Raw genomic sequence first — 13,395 nt, forward strand, 5'->3', positions numbered from 1 at the left:
TCACATTCAGCCTTAGGGAGAAAATAAAGTAAGGATTTACATACTATGGATATGAATTACGGATAAAAATAATAATGATGATGATGATGATAATCTGTGGCATTTTGTGCATTTATCCAATACAAGGGGTTGCAATATTAAATAGATTAAAATATATTTTTTAAACTTATTGAAAGGGAATAGTCTTATACAGTATATCTCTGCTTTGAGGAAATGTAACTTACCAGGAGTCTTTGACTCATTAGGAATCAAGCAGCGCACAAAGTGAGGATGGGTGCTCCTCAGATTGGTCATCAGCTTGCCCAAATTCTCCTGTAGTTTTAGAAAAGATTGAGTAAGTTGCTCAAAGTCTTAAATATTTAGATTTTTAGGTGCAAATGCTAGCAGAATACTCACCCTGAAGAGACAAGACACAGTCTGGAAGGAACCACCCTTCTTTTTCTTTCCACCCCTCTTGCCAGCAGCAGCAGCATCTGAAATACAGTGTCCAGGACTGTTATGAGCCTTATACAATGCAAATTGAAATGCCAAAGCTTATGTTAATTTGTTTTTAGTTTACATTCGTAAGTAATCACCATACCCTCAGGAGGAGCATAATACAACAGGGCCAGCAGTTTCACTGATGACTTCTGGTACAGCTGCACCACAGTGTCATTCAGAGGGTCCTTGTTCTTGTCCAGCCAGCCAGTGATGTTGTAGTCCACAGTGCCAGCATAGTGCACCAGGGAGAAGTGAGCCTCTGGTTTTCCCTTGACTGGCTTGGGTTTCTCAAAGCATTTGCTTTTACCAAGATGCTGGTCATAAAGCTTGTTCTTGAAGGTAGTGTCTGAGGCTTTGGGGAACATGCACTCCTCTTCAAGGATTGAGAATATGCCCAATGGCTGTGACAGACAGCTTTGTTAGACATATATTTCTGTATGTTGTGTGTTGTGTATGTAAACACAATATATATATCAACCATGCTTACCTTCTCAATAAGCTCAATACACTGTGCCAAATCCATACCGAAGTCAATGAACTCCCATTCAATTCCCTCTTTCTTGTACTCCTCTTGCTCAAGCACAAACATGGTGTGGTTGAAGAATTGTTGCAGTTTCTCATTGGTGAAGTTGATGCACAGCTGCTCCAAGCTGTTGTACTGTCATAGAAACATTGAAACAGTAGGAATACAAAACTAACAATAACAAACTGAAAATGTTTTTTGTTGCAATGTTGAATTTTCCCCTCTGCAATTTCACCACTGCAATGTGTAGAAATACACTCACATCAAAGATCTCAAATCCAGCAATGTCCAGCACACCAATGAAGAACTGCCTTGGCTGTTTAGTGTCCAACATCTCATTGATACGGATGACCATCCACAAGAACATCTTCTCATAGATTGACTTGCAAAGAGCTGAGACGGCATTGTTGACCTAAGGAAAGGGATTGTTGCTTAAAAAGGGTTTGTTTAACAAAATTAGATGTGGACATATTTGGACATACACAGTACCTGTATATACACATACCTGTGGTACAGTTTGACCTTTGGTCACAATCTCATTTCCGACCTTCACTTTAGGGTAACACAGAGACTTCAGCATGTCAGCAGAGTTCAGGCCCAAGAGGAAGGCAATTTTATCAGCCACTGAAAAGAAATAATTAAAAAAAAAAAATTGGTCTTGATTTTATATATAAAAAACACTTACTGTCACTTACTGTAGTCTACTGTAGTCAACTACCCAAAAAAGCTTTAATGATAATTAACATTTAACAAAGCATTTACAAATGTTTGTAAATGAGTAAGAACCAAACTACGACTACACAGTGGACTGGAAATCAACTTCTACTGTGTGAGTTTTATGTGGTTTCATGCCTTCTGGTCTTTGGAGGAGAAACTTCTAGGACCGATGCGACTGTGTTATCTGCTGTGTTAACATAGTATTTCTTGCCCCTTTATGAACATTTGTAAACATTTTGTTGATAATTAGTTCATTATTACTAAAGTGTTTATAAAGCTGTAAATAGGTAGTTATTCTAAAGTGTTAACCAGCATTTTATTGTTAGAGGGGTTTAACATTACATTATATTACACTTTTATCCAAAGCGACTTACAGTTATTTAATGGTTGGGGGGTTAGGGCCGGGTCTTGCTCAAGTGCACTTCAGCAATGGAGGGAATAGGTATGAGTGGGATTCGAACTTGCAACCCCCTGATTTTAAGACTGCTCTACCCATTAGGCCACAGCTGCCCCACGACTGATCCTGCAATACTAGCATCTATAGAAATCCAATCCTCACCCTCAGTGCCATCAGGCTCAGCCTGCTCCTCTCTCTGCTTCTGCTTGAACTTCATGGTGCCATGATGCATCACAGCCCCAGTGAGCTTGTAGATGCTGAGTTTCTCATCAGCATTGAAACCCAGGATGTCAATGGCGTCCTACATAAGCAACAATTTTATTTTCAAATCACAGTGGACCAAAAGAAAATAATGCAACCATAGACTACATGCCTCTAATCTTTACAATAGTCCAACACGTTTCCATTCTGAACTACTGTGTGTTCTTCTGTAATCTGAGACGAGTTCATGAGTACCTCTGTGTTCTTTGTGCATGGCCACAATCAGTCTGGAGTGCTGCGCTACTTTGTTAGCATTTTGCTAGCTCATCATCGCATTGAGTATGAAATGCAGCTTAAGTTAAAGGAGTGACCAAGCTCTTCCACCTTTTTCCTTATAGAATACGCTTGCATTTCTAACAGTACATGACCCAAATGCAGTTACACAAAATGGAATATGATCATAATCTATGCAGATAAAACTGGTTACTATATCAAGGGTTACATGGCGCTATTCCAATATGCCGCTATTCCGACATTGATGTCTATTGTCGGAATACCGGCATGTTTCCCACCAAGATATGCCATTTCTGTGGTTGTGCTACGTTGCTCAGTTTAAACCTAACCCTAACCCTAGCCCTACGGCATGTCGGATGTCGGAATAGCGGTATGACGGAATAGCGGTTGCCCCCATATCAAGATATCAAAGTGACAAACTGCTCCTGTGGTATTATTGTGTCTCTCTTGAAGTCCCCTTTCTATCTGCAAAAAAACTTCCTGTCTATTTTGTGTAACTACACTTGTCACCCAGGAGTATAGGTAAAATGTGGGAAACCTTGGTCACTTCTATCTTCAGCTGTGTTTGATAGTCAATACCATGCTGAGCTACAATAGCTAAATGCTAACAAAGTAGCGCAGCACTCCAGACTGATTGCACACAAAGGCCAGAGAGGTAGGCTATGCATTAACTCGTCTTAGATCAGAGAAGACCTTAAGTTCAGTATGGAAACATGATGGACTGTTCAGTTCAGTTCAGTTCAGTTTATTCGTCAGACACTTGTCCAAATTCACATACAACATAGGGTTTATACACATCAGAAGAAACCAGGACAACAAACACAAAAAATAACAAAAATAATCATTCAGCCATGCTCATTTTTGTGCTTCAAATTACTATGGAAACATTTTTCACTAAAGTCAGCATAATTTTCAAGTAATCCACAGAGTTGAAATGAAATGTTTTTGAACAACAAACCCTCTAATGATAATGGTTATTTTATTTTATTTTATTTTATTTTATTTTTAAATAAAAAATATAACATGCACTGTTCTAAATCATGCATTCAGCTAATGCATCAGTGCAACATTATTGTGTATTTAAAGGGACACTGTGCAGGAAATGGTCAAAAAAGGTACTGCAACTATGCTGCTCATTGAAACTGGGCTGCCTATTGCCAAATTTGATCTTTACATGAAAGTTTACTAAGTAATAAACAAATATTTTCTAGTATGGTCCAAGTACAGTCATTTTTGCAGCTAAAAATGGCTATTTTTGGACATTCAAAATGGCGGACCATGGAGAAGATCCCCCTTTTCATGTATGAAAAGTGCAATTTTTCCAGTCATAATGAATACTTAGAACTTGATGGTGGTGGTAAGTACAGTATTCATGCAAAAGGTAACATTAGTGAATGGAAAACATGAATTCTGGAAATAAACAACTAAAAATCTCACACAGTGTCCCTTTAAATCAATCCAAGGTGCTGGAAGTATATGGGGCCTACTGGTCATCTCAAATAATGCCATCATTAAAGCCATCTCTGATTCTGGTCAAAATTAAGACAGTTTTGAAATTGATTAATAAACTAAAAGTTGTGTTCATAATTTAAGCAACTTACATCAGTAGCGACGAACTCCTCTACGTCATCAATGCTCTTGACAGTGATTTCACCTTGGCTGATCATAGGGAAGTCATAGGGGTTGGTGGTGATAAGCAGACCCTCTGGAAATTAACAAATAACATACGAGAGGTGAATGTGCTTTTTGAGTATTCTTATACAAGTACGTGAGGTCACATTTTATTAGTTGTGTGTTTAAGCACCATACATTTTTTTACATTAATTACCAATCAGTTCGGGCTTGTGTCCAGTCATAAGTTGGTAGAAGATATGGTAGCTCCTCTCAGCAGACAACTGGAATGTCACTCTTGACTTCTCAAGCAGATCTGTAATGCACAAGTTAAGAATTATGACATGATGTTTTTAAATGAGAAATAAAAAAATAAAAAGAAGTAATTTCTAACAAAAATCTGTGAAAACAAGTGTTACTTACAAGTCTCAATATCAGCAGAAGCCAGCTTGCCAGTTTGACCAAAATGAATTCTGATGAATTTACCCTGAAGAAGAAGTAATTATGTGTTAACCATATATACTGTTTACACACATTTTATCACTCAAATGTGGTATTATTCAAGTGAAATTAGGCCTACTAAGCTAGTGTATTTGTTTATGTAATTTGCTCAAAGACTTACGAAACGGGAAGAGTTGTCATTCCTCACAGTCTTGGCATTACCATAGGCTTCAAGTAGAGGGTTGGCTGCAATGATCTGGTCCTCCAGTGATCCCTATAGGTAGGAATACAACACTTTTGAAAAGTTTCCGTCATGCTCAATATCATAATTGTTGCTACAGTTAGTGCAGTTTCTAACCTGTATTTTTCCGGGGACTGGTTCTGCCTTCTTCTGTCCAGAGACAGCAACTGTAGCGAAGTACTGGATGACACGCTTAGTGTTGACAGTCTTTCCGGCACCAGACTCTCCACTGGAGATGATAATGTTTTTCATTAATACTTTTAGTATTATTTTAAATTTGATCAATAGTGTCCATCTTCAAATCACGGTTAAAAAATGTACTTGTGTACTTACGTGATCAAAACAGACTGGTTTTCACGATCTGAATGGGAAAAAAATAAGATTAAAGATGTACAGTATGCACAGGTACATTTTTTTTCAGAATATGGGTTCATGTGGATATTAGAAAATGCAACACATTTCATTGGTTCATCACCTTGGAGCATGAACTGATAGGCGTTATCAGAGATGGAGAAGATGTGGGGTGGAGCCTCAATCCTCTTCTTGCCTCTATATCCATTAACAACAATTTCGTCGTACACTGGGAGCCATTTGTAGGGGTTCACGGTGACACAGAACAGTCCAGAGTAGGTCTGGAGTAAAATAAAAGGCATTCAATTACTAGACGTCATACTGTTAAGATAATTGGGCTGAATTCCCTTAAGTCGACTCAAAGCAACGTGTTGCAAAAGCTTTGTAAGTTTCAGGCCACATAGGTTTTACACAGAAGAGAATTTCAAGTTGATGCAACTTAAAGCCTTATTATGTAATGTTCAGGTCATCTATAATTTATCCATATATGTATTTATTGTTATTTCACTCACATGTATGACTTAATTAATTAGTAATCACCTCTATCCAAAAAAAAGTTATAGTCACCATTCATACTGCACATGGGCAAATGGTGTCACCAATGGAGAATCCCATATTGAAATTGAGAGGAGGCAAAATTACATTGCAGCTCACCTCTGACAGACAGCTCAGCCTTGAAATTAGATTGACTTTAAATTACCACCAAAGTGGTGAGCAATTTTGAGCTCTGTATTGGTCGTGAAGTATTATGCTAGCCTAGCTGTCAACATAGCATCGTCTGCTTTGACAAGAGGTCTCGCTAGTTCGCATAGAAAAAAGTCTCCACAGTCCATAGTTTCCTAAGTCCCACATCCACTTATTTAATCATATATGTATACACTATAAAACCTACCAGATACCTTGTTTTGAATATTTTTACTTTTAGTGAAGTGGAGAATCATTTTCACTTAATTTCCATTTCTTATTAGGTTAGAAGTAAGCTAGTGGCATCCACCTTATTACCAACCACACCCAATCATTTCGATGTTTTTCTTGCTACCACAGGATTTCCTTTCTTCTAGTTTCGGTTAGTTGTAGTGGCGCTACCCTTGTAAATGTGTGTAATAACAGATTGGTGTTAATTGCTTAAGTAAATGATAAATGTCCGCAACACTGTTAATGCTCCCAGTTGTTTAAGGGATCGACGTTTCGGACCTTAGTCCTTCTTCAAGTGCAACTGCAAGGTTGCACTTGAAGAAGGACTAAGGTCCGAAATGTCGTGCCATTAAGAGCATTAACAGTGTTGCGGACATTTATCATTTACTTCAGTTACTTTATTTTGTCCAGCACCTGTGCCACTGATGTGCGCGCATTCTCTGCCTTCTTGGTGTTAATTGCTTGACAACCAATGTCTGACGATCTGGCTCTCACTTCAAAGTAGTTATTAAACGATTTATATACTATCAAAATCATTGAATGTCACGTTTTCAATGGCTGGGCTCTCAATACAACCTAAAAAGTTTAAATTAGCTTTGAGACTTTACGATCTTTCAATCCTTTATTTCCAAGATAACAGGTTTTATGCTTCTGGATGTTTCTCGGTAACATTACGGTAACTGCTGTCCCTCTTTGGATAAGAGATTGAAATGATTGACTTTCTTTACAGGGATACGCTACCCCCAGGTAAATTTGCGGGTCTCCCCACAGTCCCGAGAGTTGAATAAGTGGGTGGAAGCATTTCCTAGGCGACACAGCTACTATCCGAATCTATCAACACTGAATGTTAGACTGCTTAGTCTGGCGTAGTAGCTGCAGTTTTGCGTCGCCATCGAAAGATTTTGGCCAAAGTGAATGAATGTACTCAATATTTTTTTCCAGTTACTTTCCATGTCCTGTACATTGAGTGAAAATGACAATACAAATCAACATGGAGGACTTGACTTGGTCATTTCGGTTTGGGGACTATTTTCCAGTGTGAAAAAACACAGTGGAAAGACGAATAGTCAGAGTAGCCACAATGGTTTGATGAGGGACGGGGGGTCCCAACAAGGCTGGCGGTATACTTGCTGTAGGATATGCGAGCGCTTGCACAATTTGTTCATGAACGCGTTAACTTGCGCAATTCATGTCCATTTTACGCACGTTAGATACTGCAACCAAACAAGTGCGTTAGGTGCAGTAGGCCTATCTTCAAACTCACTGTGGGCGATCGCGAAAAAAGACTGCACAGTTCAATACGAGTGTTTCTTGGGAAAACGATGGTGGCGAAAACTTTTCAAGACCGTCTCGAGCTTGTCCGAAATTACAGACATTCGATTTGCGATCATACAGTACTTCCCCGTTGCACTTTGACAAAGTAGCGTGCAAATAGCCTAAAGAAATAGCAGTATCGTCTCCTTGCCCGGGGAGTCCGTATTTTGTTTTGTTTTCTATTGACCCGTTCAGAATTCACATCACACTGAATGCGTGCGCATCGTTGACTCAAACACACCAGAGAGGTTTTAAGAGTATTATGAGAGACTCCACTCTCCCGGGTGGTACTGCACGCTAGGGGCCAACGGAGGTGTGCAGACTCCATTCAGAATTAATGGGCTGCGCTCTCTCGACAGTGGCCCCTAGGTGAACTGCAGGCATGGGTAGAATAGGGAGTGGGGAGGCTGTATGTAAAACTGGCTGTGAACACACAGTGCAGACCCTAAAGAGAGAAGACCTGCCGTCCTGAGGCGTATACGTTGATAAAAAAAAACTGAGATTCTGAAAAGTACACTTGTTATGCTATTTCGAGAGGGAAGAGGCTGTTCCAGAAGCATAGAAGATGTTTGTTGTTACAATTGTTACAATGACATTAAACTACTGACTGGACTGAGGACATAATCTGGAATGCCCGTGTCTGTGGTACCCACTGCATATCTGAAGTCATCGTGACCATCCGTTTTCTTATTTTGGAAAAAAACACCTGGCTAGTTTCTGTACAAATGAACGGTGCATGGATGATTCTGCTCCAACGATGCGCACACAGCCAAATTACGTCATACCTGTTTAAAAAACAGTAAATGGGTCTATTAAGTCCTATTGTACCAGCTTTTTGGCTGCAGTGCCAGCAGAATTCCACTAGGGGCAATCGACGTAGTGCAAAATGAATGGGGCCCTTTGGAGCAAGACGGCTAAAATGGTCTATTTCTAGTGGTGTCAACAATGATCGATTCGGTGATCCGAATCGATGCGGGGCTTGGACGATCCAGAATCGATCCGGCAAGTTCCAGAATCGATCCCGCAATTTTTTTAAGTTTCAATTACTTAATTAAATAAAAGCACTTCAAAACATTGCAAGACTGATACAGACTGATATAGAAAACAGCCAATAAATTGTTGCTCAGTATCTGACTACTTGTATTGCCTCATGATGACTGATTAAACATTTGCTTTGCTTTCAGTAGAAATGTAATGCATTGCAATGCATTGCAGAATTGAATCGGATCGGATCGGATCGGATCGCATAGAATCGAATCGCTACCTCCCGAATCGTGATTGAATCGGATCGTGAGGGCAGTGACGATCCACACCACTATCTATTTCCCCCAATTTTACGATGCGAGCGATAAAATTTTCACATAGTTTTTTGAGACAATAGTTTTTGAAAAGTTTAATGAATGAGTAGCCTACATATGTCCCTTTACTTTTTTATAGGATGAGTTTTTGTTGCCCCCAATGCGCTAGCATTCTGCTATCCATGTAAAACGTAATCCAAGTCAAGTAGGTTTTATTGTCAATTTCTTTACATGCACTGGTCATACAAAGAATTTGAAATTACATCATACAAAGAATTTGAAATTACATTTCTTGCTTTCCCATACAGACATAGACTAATCTAGGTAAGGACATAGACAGTATAGACATAGACAGTACTTATACATGGACTTAAGACAGTATGGACATAGACAGTGCTCATACAGAGCAATCCACACTTGATATAACTTTTAAGCAAATGCGTGACTCTAAAAATCTGAAATTCAGCTGTGGGTATTTTGTATACACCCTCTTTCAAAAGCAACATTCGAAATACCAGACAAAAATGTATATCCTGAGAAAAGGGTATTTTGAGGGGTATAGCTCCATAGGACTCATTGTACCCATTGTACCGTCTTTTTGGCTGCAGTTCCACCACAATTCCACTGGAGGCAATCGGCAGAGTTGAAAATGAATGGGGCCCAATGGAGCTAGATGGCTAAAATGGTCTATTTCACCCAATTCTTCTTGAGAGTGCTCAGAGTTCAACATGGGTTTTAGATCAAAAGTTCAATGAACAAGTACATACGGGTATATCCCTTTGATTTTTTTTACAGGGGGAGTTTTTGTTGCCCACAATGCGCTAGCTGCTACGTGTATGATGACATGGACACTTAATATCACTTTTTAAGCAAGTGCGTGACTCTAAAAATCTAAAACTTACCCTTGGGTGGCCCTACCGTGGCTTAACAGGTAGAGCACTCGTCTACTACGTGGCCGACCCAAGTTCGAGTCTGGATCGGGTACTTTGCCGACGCTTCCCTATCTCTCTCTCCCAACTCACTTCCTGTCATTACTATAGGCCTGCTGTCCCATCGGGGGGAAAAAACCCAAAATATATATATTTTAAAAAACCTTTCACTTGGGTATTTCCTGTGCACCCTCATTCGAAATCAACATTCGAATTACGAGAGAAAAATGTATATCTTGAGATAAGGGCACTTTGAAGGGTATACTGTAGCTCCATAGGACTCCATTCATCCTTCAAATTGAGCACCCCACATGGAAAGAGAGTGGAACTGCAACCAAAGCACCTTGTTCGGAAACCAGAAATGCACCGCAAGAGTGGCTTGAGTGACGACTCTGTTCCTAAAAGTTCTGCGGTGACGCTTCTGTTCCTAGCATTTTTGTTGTTCCGTGGTGTTTGCACCTTGCAGCGGTGGTCTGTCTGTGTTTTGATGGTGTGCATTTGTCATGTGCACACTGGTCAGCTAGCTGTTGTATCTGTTTGTGTGGTGTCTGTACTCTGGCTAACACTGTGTAGATTAAGAACATCTTGTTGTGTAGATTAAAATTGTGTAACATGCACTCTAAATAACTTTATTTTGTATGCTTGTGGGTTAGTATGCTAATTGTTCTCCGACAGTTTACTCTCTCATCTAGATTTTTCCATTTCACGTCTGTCTGTGGCGATCTCCATTCATTCGGATTCCTGCTTTGAATCGCCGCAGCATAGACACACAGTTGTGTGTGGTATAGTTTTCATTGGCCTACCATATTTTATTCGTTCATTTGACTTAGAGGGCTAGTTTGTGACATGTTCGTGAATTTAATTTGCAGAACTTTTTGATATACAACAGTTTAGAAATAGGGCATCAAATATTTTTGCAGCTATTCCTTGGCCTGGCCAGCTGTCAGTTTTAGAATGTTAGAAGTCTATATCACCTGGGCAATCATTGGCAAATACATTATGTTACTGTGACCACTGTATACAGCCATTAATTTGGCAATGGTCTAATGGAGTTGGTCTATCAGAGGTTTGCAGGTTCAAAACCCTCATTTACCACTTGTACCATCCCCATGAGAATGAGTACACACACACTACGTACACAGACAGACAGACAGACAGACAGACAGACAGACAGACAGACAGGCAGACAGACTCACACACACACACTCACAAACACACACACACACACACACACACACACACACACACACACACACACACACACACACACACACACACACACACACACACACACACACGAGAGAGAGAGAGAGAGAGAGCTGTGTGTGTTTGTGCGTGAGCCACACGCATAATAATAGCATTTTCTCTGCGGAAATGCTGTCTAGTATTGTATAGCCCAGTGGTAGCCACTTGTTAGGCGATGGAGTTTAGGAATTGGATGCAGCATCTGATTGTTTGGAACTTGCTGTCAGTCAGAAGTTGTGCACACAATGTGAGTGGCGTGATGCAATATAATGTTGTAAGCAGGGCTGCTGATAGTTTTTGCTGGGCCCAGGACAAAGCCATCTGAAAGGGTCCCCCATCCAATACATAGAATGTAATGAAAACCCAATTCTGGGCCCCCTGTCTCCCTGGGCCCGGGACGACTGACCCCCTCGACTTTAATGTGCTCAGTGGTGTTTTCTGATTGTGATTTTAAGTTCTGTCAACATAAAGATCCCTTCTGTGTGAACTCAGCAGCTGGCTGGTTTACCTTTTTAAGTTGCCTGAGCAATTGTTTTTTTACAATTTGCTTTTCTGTTTATGTGGTGAAATTGTAGTGAAATTAGGCTTGTCAAATGTCCAGGTCTGACTTACATAGATCATCCATGCTGCATAACGCTCCTTGAGGTTGTAAAGCACAGCAGGCTCGTGAAGGTGGGTCATCATAGCCATGTCCTCAATTTTGTCATACTTTGGAGGATTCATGGGGAAGATTTCGGTGTCTTTCACTGTTACTGTCTGAAAGAACATGACACAAGAACTTTCAACTTCGAACACTGAACATCTCCTTACACAGATTGGACACTTTAATCCATATTTAGCCTTTGTTAATTACCCATTGACTGGGAAGACATTGCACAGATCACTGCTTTTGCACCATGTTTTACTATAATTTACACACAAAGTCTATTGTTACTATTATTTGTAATAGGTCAGCATACAAATGATTAGTGTGTTGTTTTACAGACTGTTTAGATGGAAATGTGTTCATTCAGAAGCTTTTAACATAGGGTACTTTACTTACAATACTAAGGGCAACTCAATAGCAGTGTTTAAAAAAATCATTTTCAGGTATTTTGTAAACATTTTTTCTATACAACAGCAGAGATTAGCACTTACTTTCCCTTTCTCAAGAGTTTTGAGTGTGGCCTTGCCACCATCTTTGCTCTCCAGAAAAGCTTTCACATAATCCTCTTCTTTGTCAACACAAAAGAAAGCTGTTTTGGCGTCAAAGGGCTTGCTTTGGGCCTCAATACGCTCTTTCTCTGGCTTGCGGAGGAAGATGGCCGCAGGGCCAAAGCACTCCATTTCTCCATCCCCCATGGTGGCACTTTACTATGGAAGAGAATATGCTTCAAATTGTTGTAGTTGAAGTAAAGCTGTAGTAATCCACCAAGATCTGAAAGTGGTGCTTGCACTTCATGGTATTCAGGAATTCATTTACTCATCTTCCTTTGGACAGTGACTTTTATTTTGTAGCTTGTTGTGTGTGTTAAAACAAAATAATAATTGTATTTTAGTTTGTATATTTGTCGAATGTCTGTGTCTGTGTGGTGTGTCTATGTGAGGCTGTGTATGGCTTGGAGTCTTTGAGTCTGTGAGTGTGCTCCTTAGAATATGCATGCCAAAAATAGTTTTTGCTGCTCCTCAGCAACTCAACTTACATTTTTTTTCACCCTCGGAAAGAAAAGCTGTCGCACAAGCGATCACCCAGGATCTGTAAGACATTGACGAAACGAGTGCTTGTTATTGACTGAGGCATTTGCATTTCCAATACACATTGCTGTAATGCTAGTATTACTTTAAATTCTTAATACTTCATTTTTCTCTTTTTTTCCCCTCTACAACAGTAAACGTCAGAGGACTAACTACACGGAGGATTGTCACTCACCACTAGCAGGTAGGAGTTGCCTGTGAGAACTTGGGCGTGCGGTTTTATATAGATGCACTGCTGGCCAGTCAGCAGAACAGTCCTGCTACATTTGGGCATGTATTGGGTGACATTGCCACGTGCATCAAGGTTTCTGGGTCAATATGTCGTTTTATTGGTCCATGCAGAAGGCAAAGTCCTGGCATCCAAACACAATGCCAGTAACACATCCTCAGTTGAGCGTAACCATATGGCATGAACCAAGACTTTTACTGTAGCTCAAGGAGTGCAGTGTGGGGAATACAGCAACCATAGTCTTTCAGTTATTTTGAGATATATTCTGGCATGATTTAGATTTGGTCACATTCACAAATACTTGTACGACCGATATAGTGTTGCAGAAGCTTTGCAGGCTATTCTTAATTGTAAATAAAAGTAGGATAGCACCAGTGCCTGTCATATGAGCATGTGTCCTGGTCCGGAAAACTCCCATATTAACTGCAGAATGTGATGACTTAATCTCCCAATGAAATAGGGGTACTAGAAGGTC

General features: G+C 40.0%; 1 protein-coding gene across 1 annotated transcript in view; it reads right to left on the bottom strand.

The window, feature by feature from the left end:
- The window catches only part of LOC134462562 (myosin heavy chain, fast skeletal muscle-like), a 28,923-nt gene extending 16,231 nt beyond the window's left edge, over positions 1 to 12,692 (bottom strand). Inside the window, exons 1-17 of the mRNA XM_063215651.1 lie at positions 12,640 to 12,692; positions 12,095 to 12,310; positions 11,570 to 11,713; positions 5,381 to 5,537; positions 5,239 to 5,266; positions 5,023 to 5,134; positions 4,846 to 4,938; positions 4,647 to 4,710; positions 4,441 to 4,539; positions 4,214 to 4,317; positions 2,280 to 2,418; positions 1,509 to 1,627; positions 1,266 to 1,415; positions 968 to 1,138; positions 581 to 881; positions 397 to 473; positions 225 to 312 (exon numbers count right to left, since the gene is read on the bottom strand). Of these exons, the coding sequence (XP_063071721.1) occupies positions 225 to 312; positions 397 to 473; positions 581 to 881; positions 968 to 1,138; positions 1,266 to 1,415; positions 1,509 to 1,627; positions 2,280 to 2,418; positions 4,214 to 4,317; positions 4,441 to 4,539; positions 4,647 to 4,710; positions 4,846 to 4,938; positions 5,023 to 5,134; positions 5,239 to 5,266; positions 5,381 to 5,537; positions 11,570 to 11,713; positions 12,095 to 12,298 (2,050 nt within the window). The 5' untranslated portion in view covers positions 12,299 to 12,310; positions 12,640 to 12,692. The remainder of the gene's footprint in view (positions 1 to 224; positions 313 to 396; positions 474 to 580; positions 882 to 967; positions 1,139 to 1,265; positions 1,416 to 1,508; positions 1,628 to 2,279; positions 2,419 to 4,213; positions 4,318 to 4,440; positions 4,540 to 4,646; positions 4,711 to 4,845; positions 4,939 to 5,022; positions 5,135 to 5,238; positions 5,267 to 5,380; positions 5,538 to 11,569; positions 11,714 to 12,094; positions 12,311 to 12,639) is intronic.
- Between the last annotated feature and the right edge of the window lie 703 nt (positions 12,693 to 13,395).

Source organism: Engraulis encrasicolus, chromosome 14 (assembly GCF_034702125.1).
Source record: "Engraulis encrasicolus isolate BLACKSEA-1 chromosome 14, IST_EnEncr_1.0, whole genome shotgun sequence".
Classification (NCBI taxonomy): domain Eukaryota; kingdom Metazoa; phylum Chordata; class Actinopteri; order Clupeiformes; family Engraulidae; genus Engraulis; species Engraulis encrasicolus.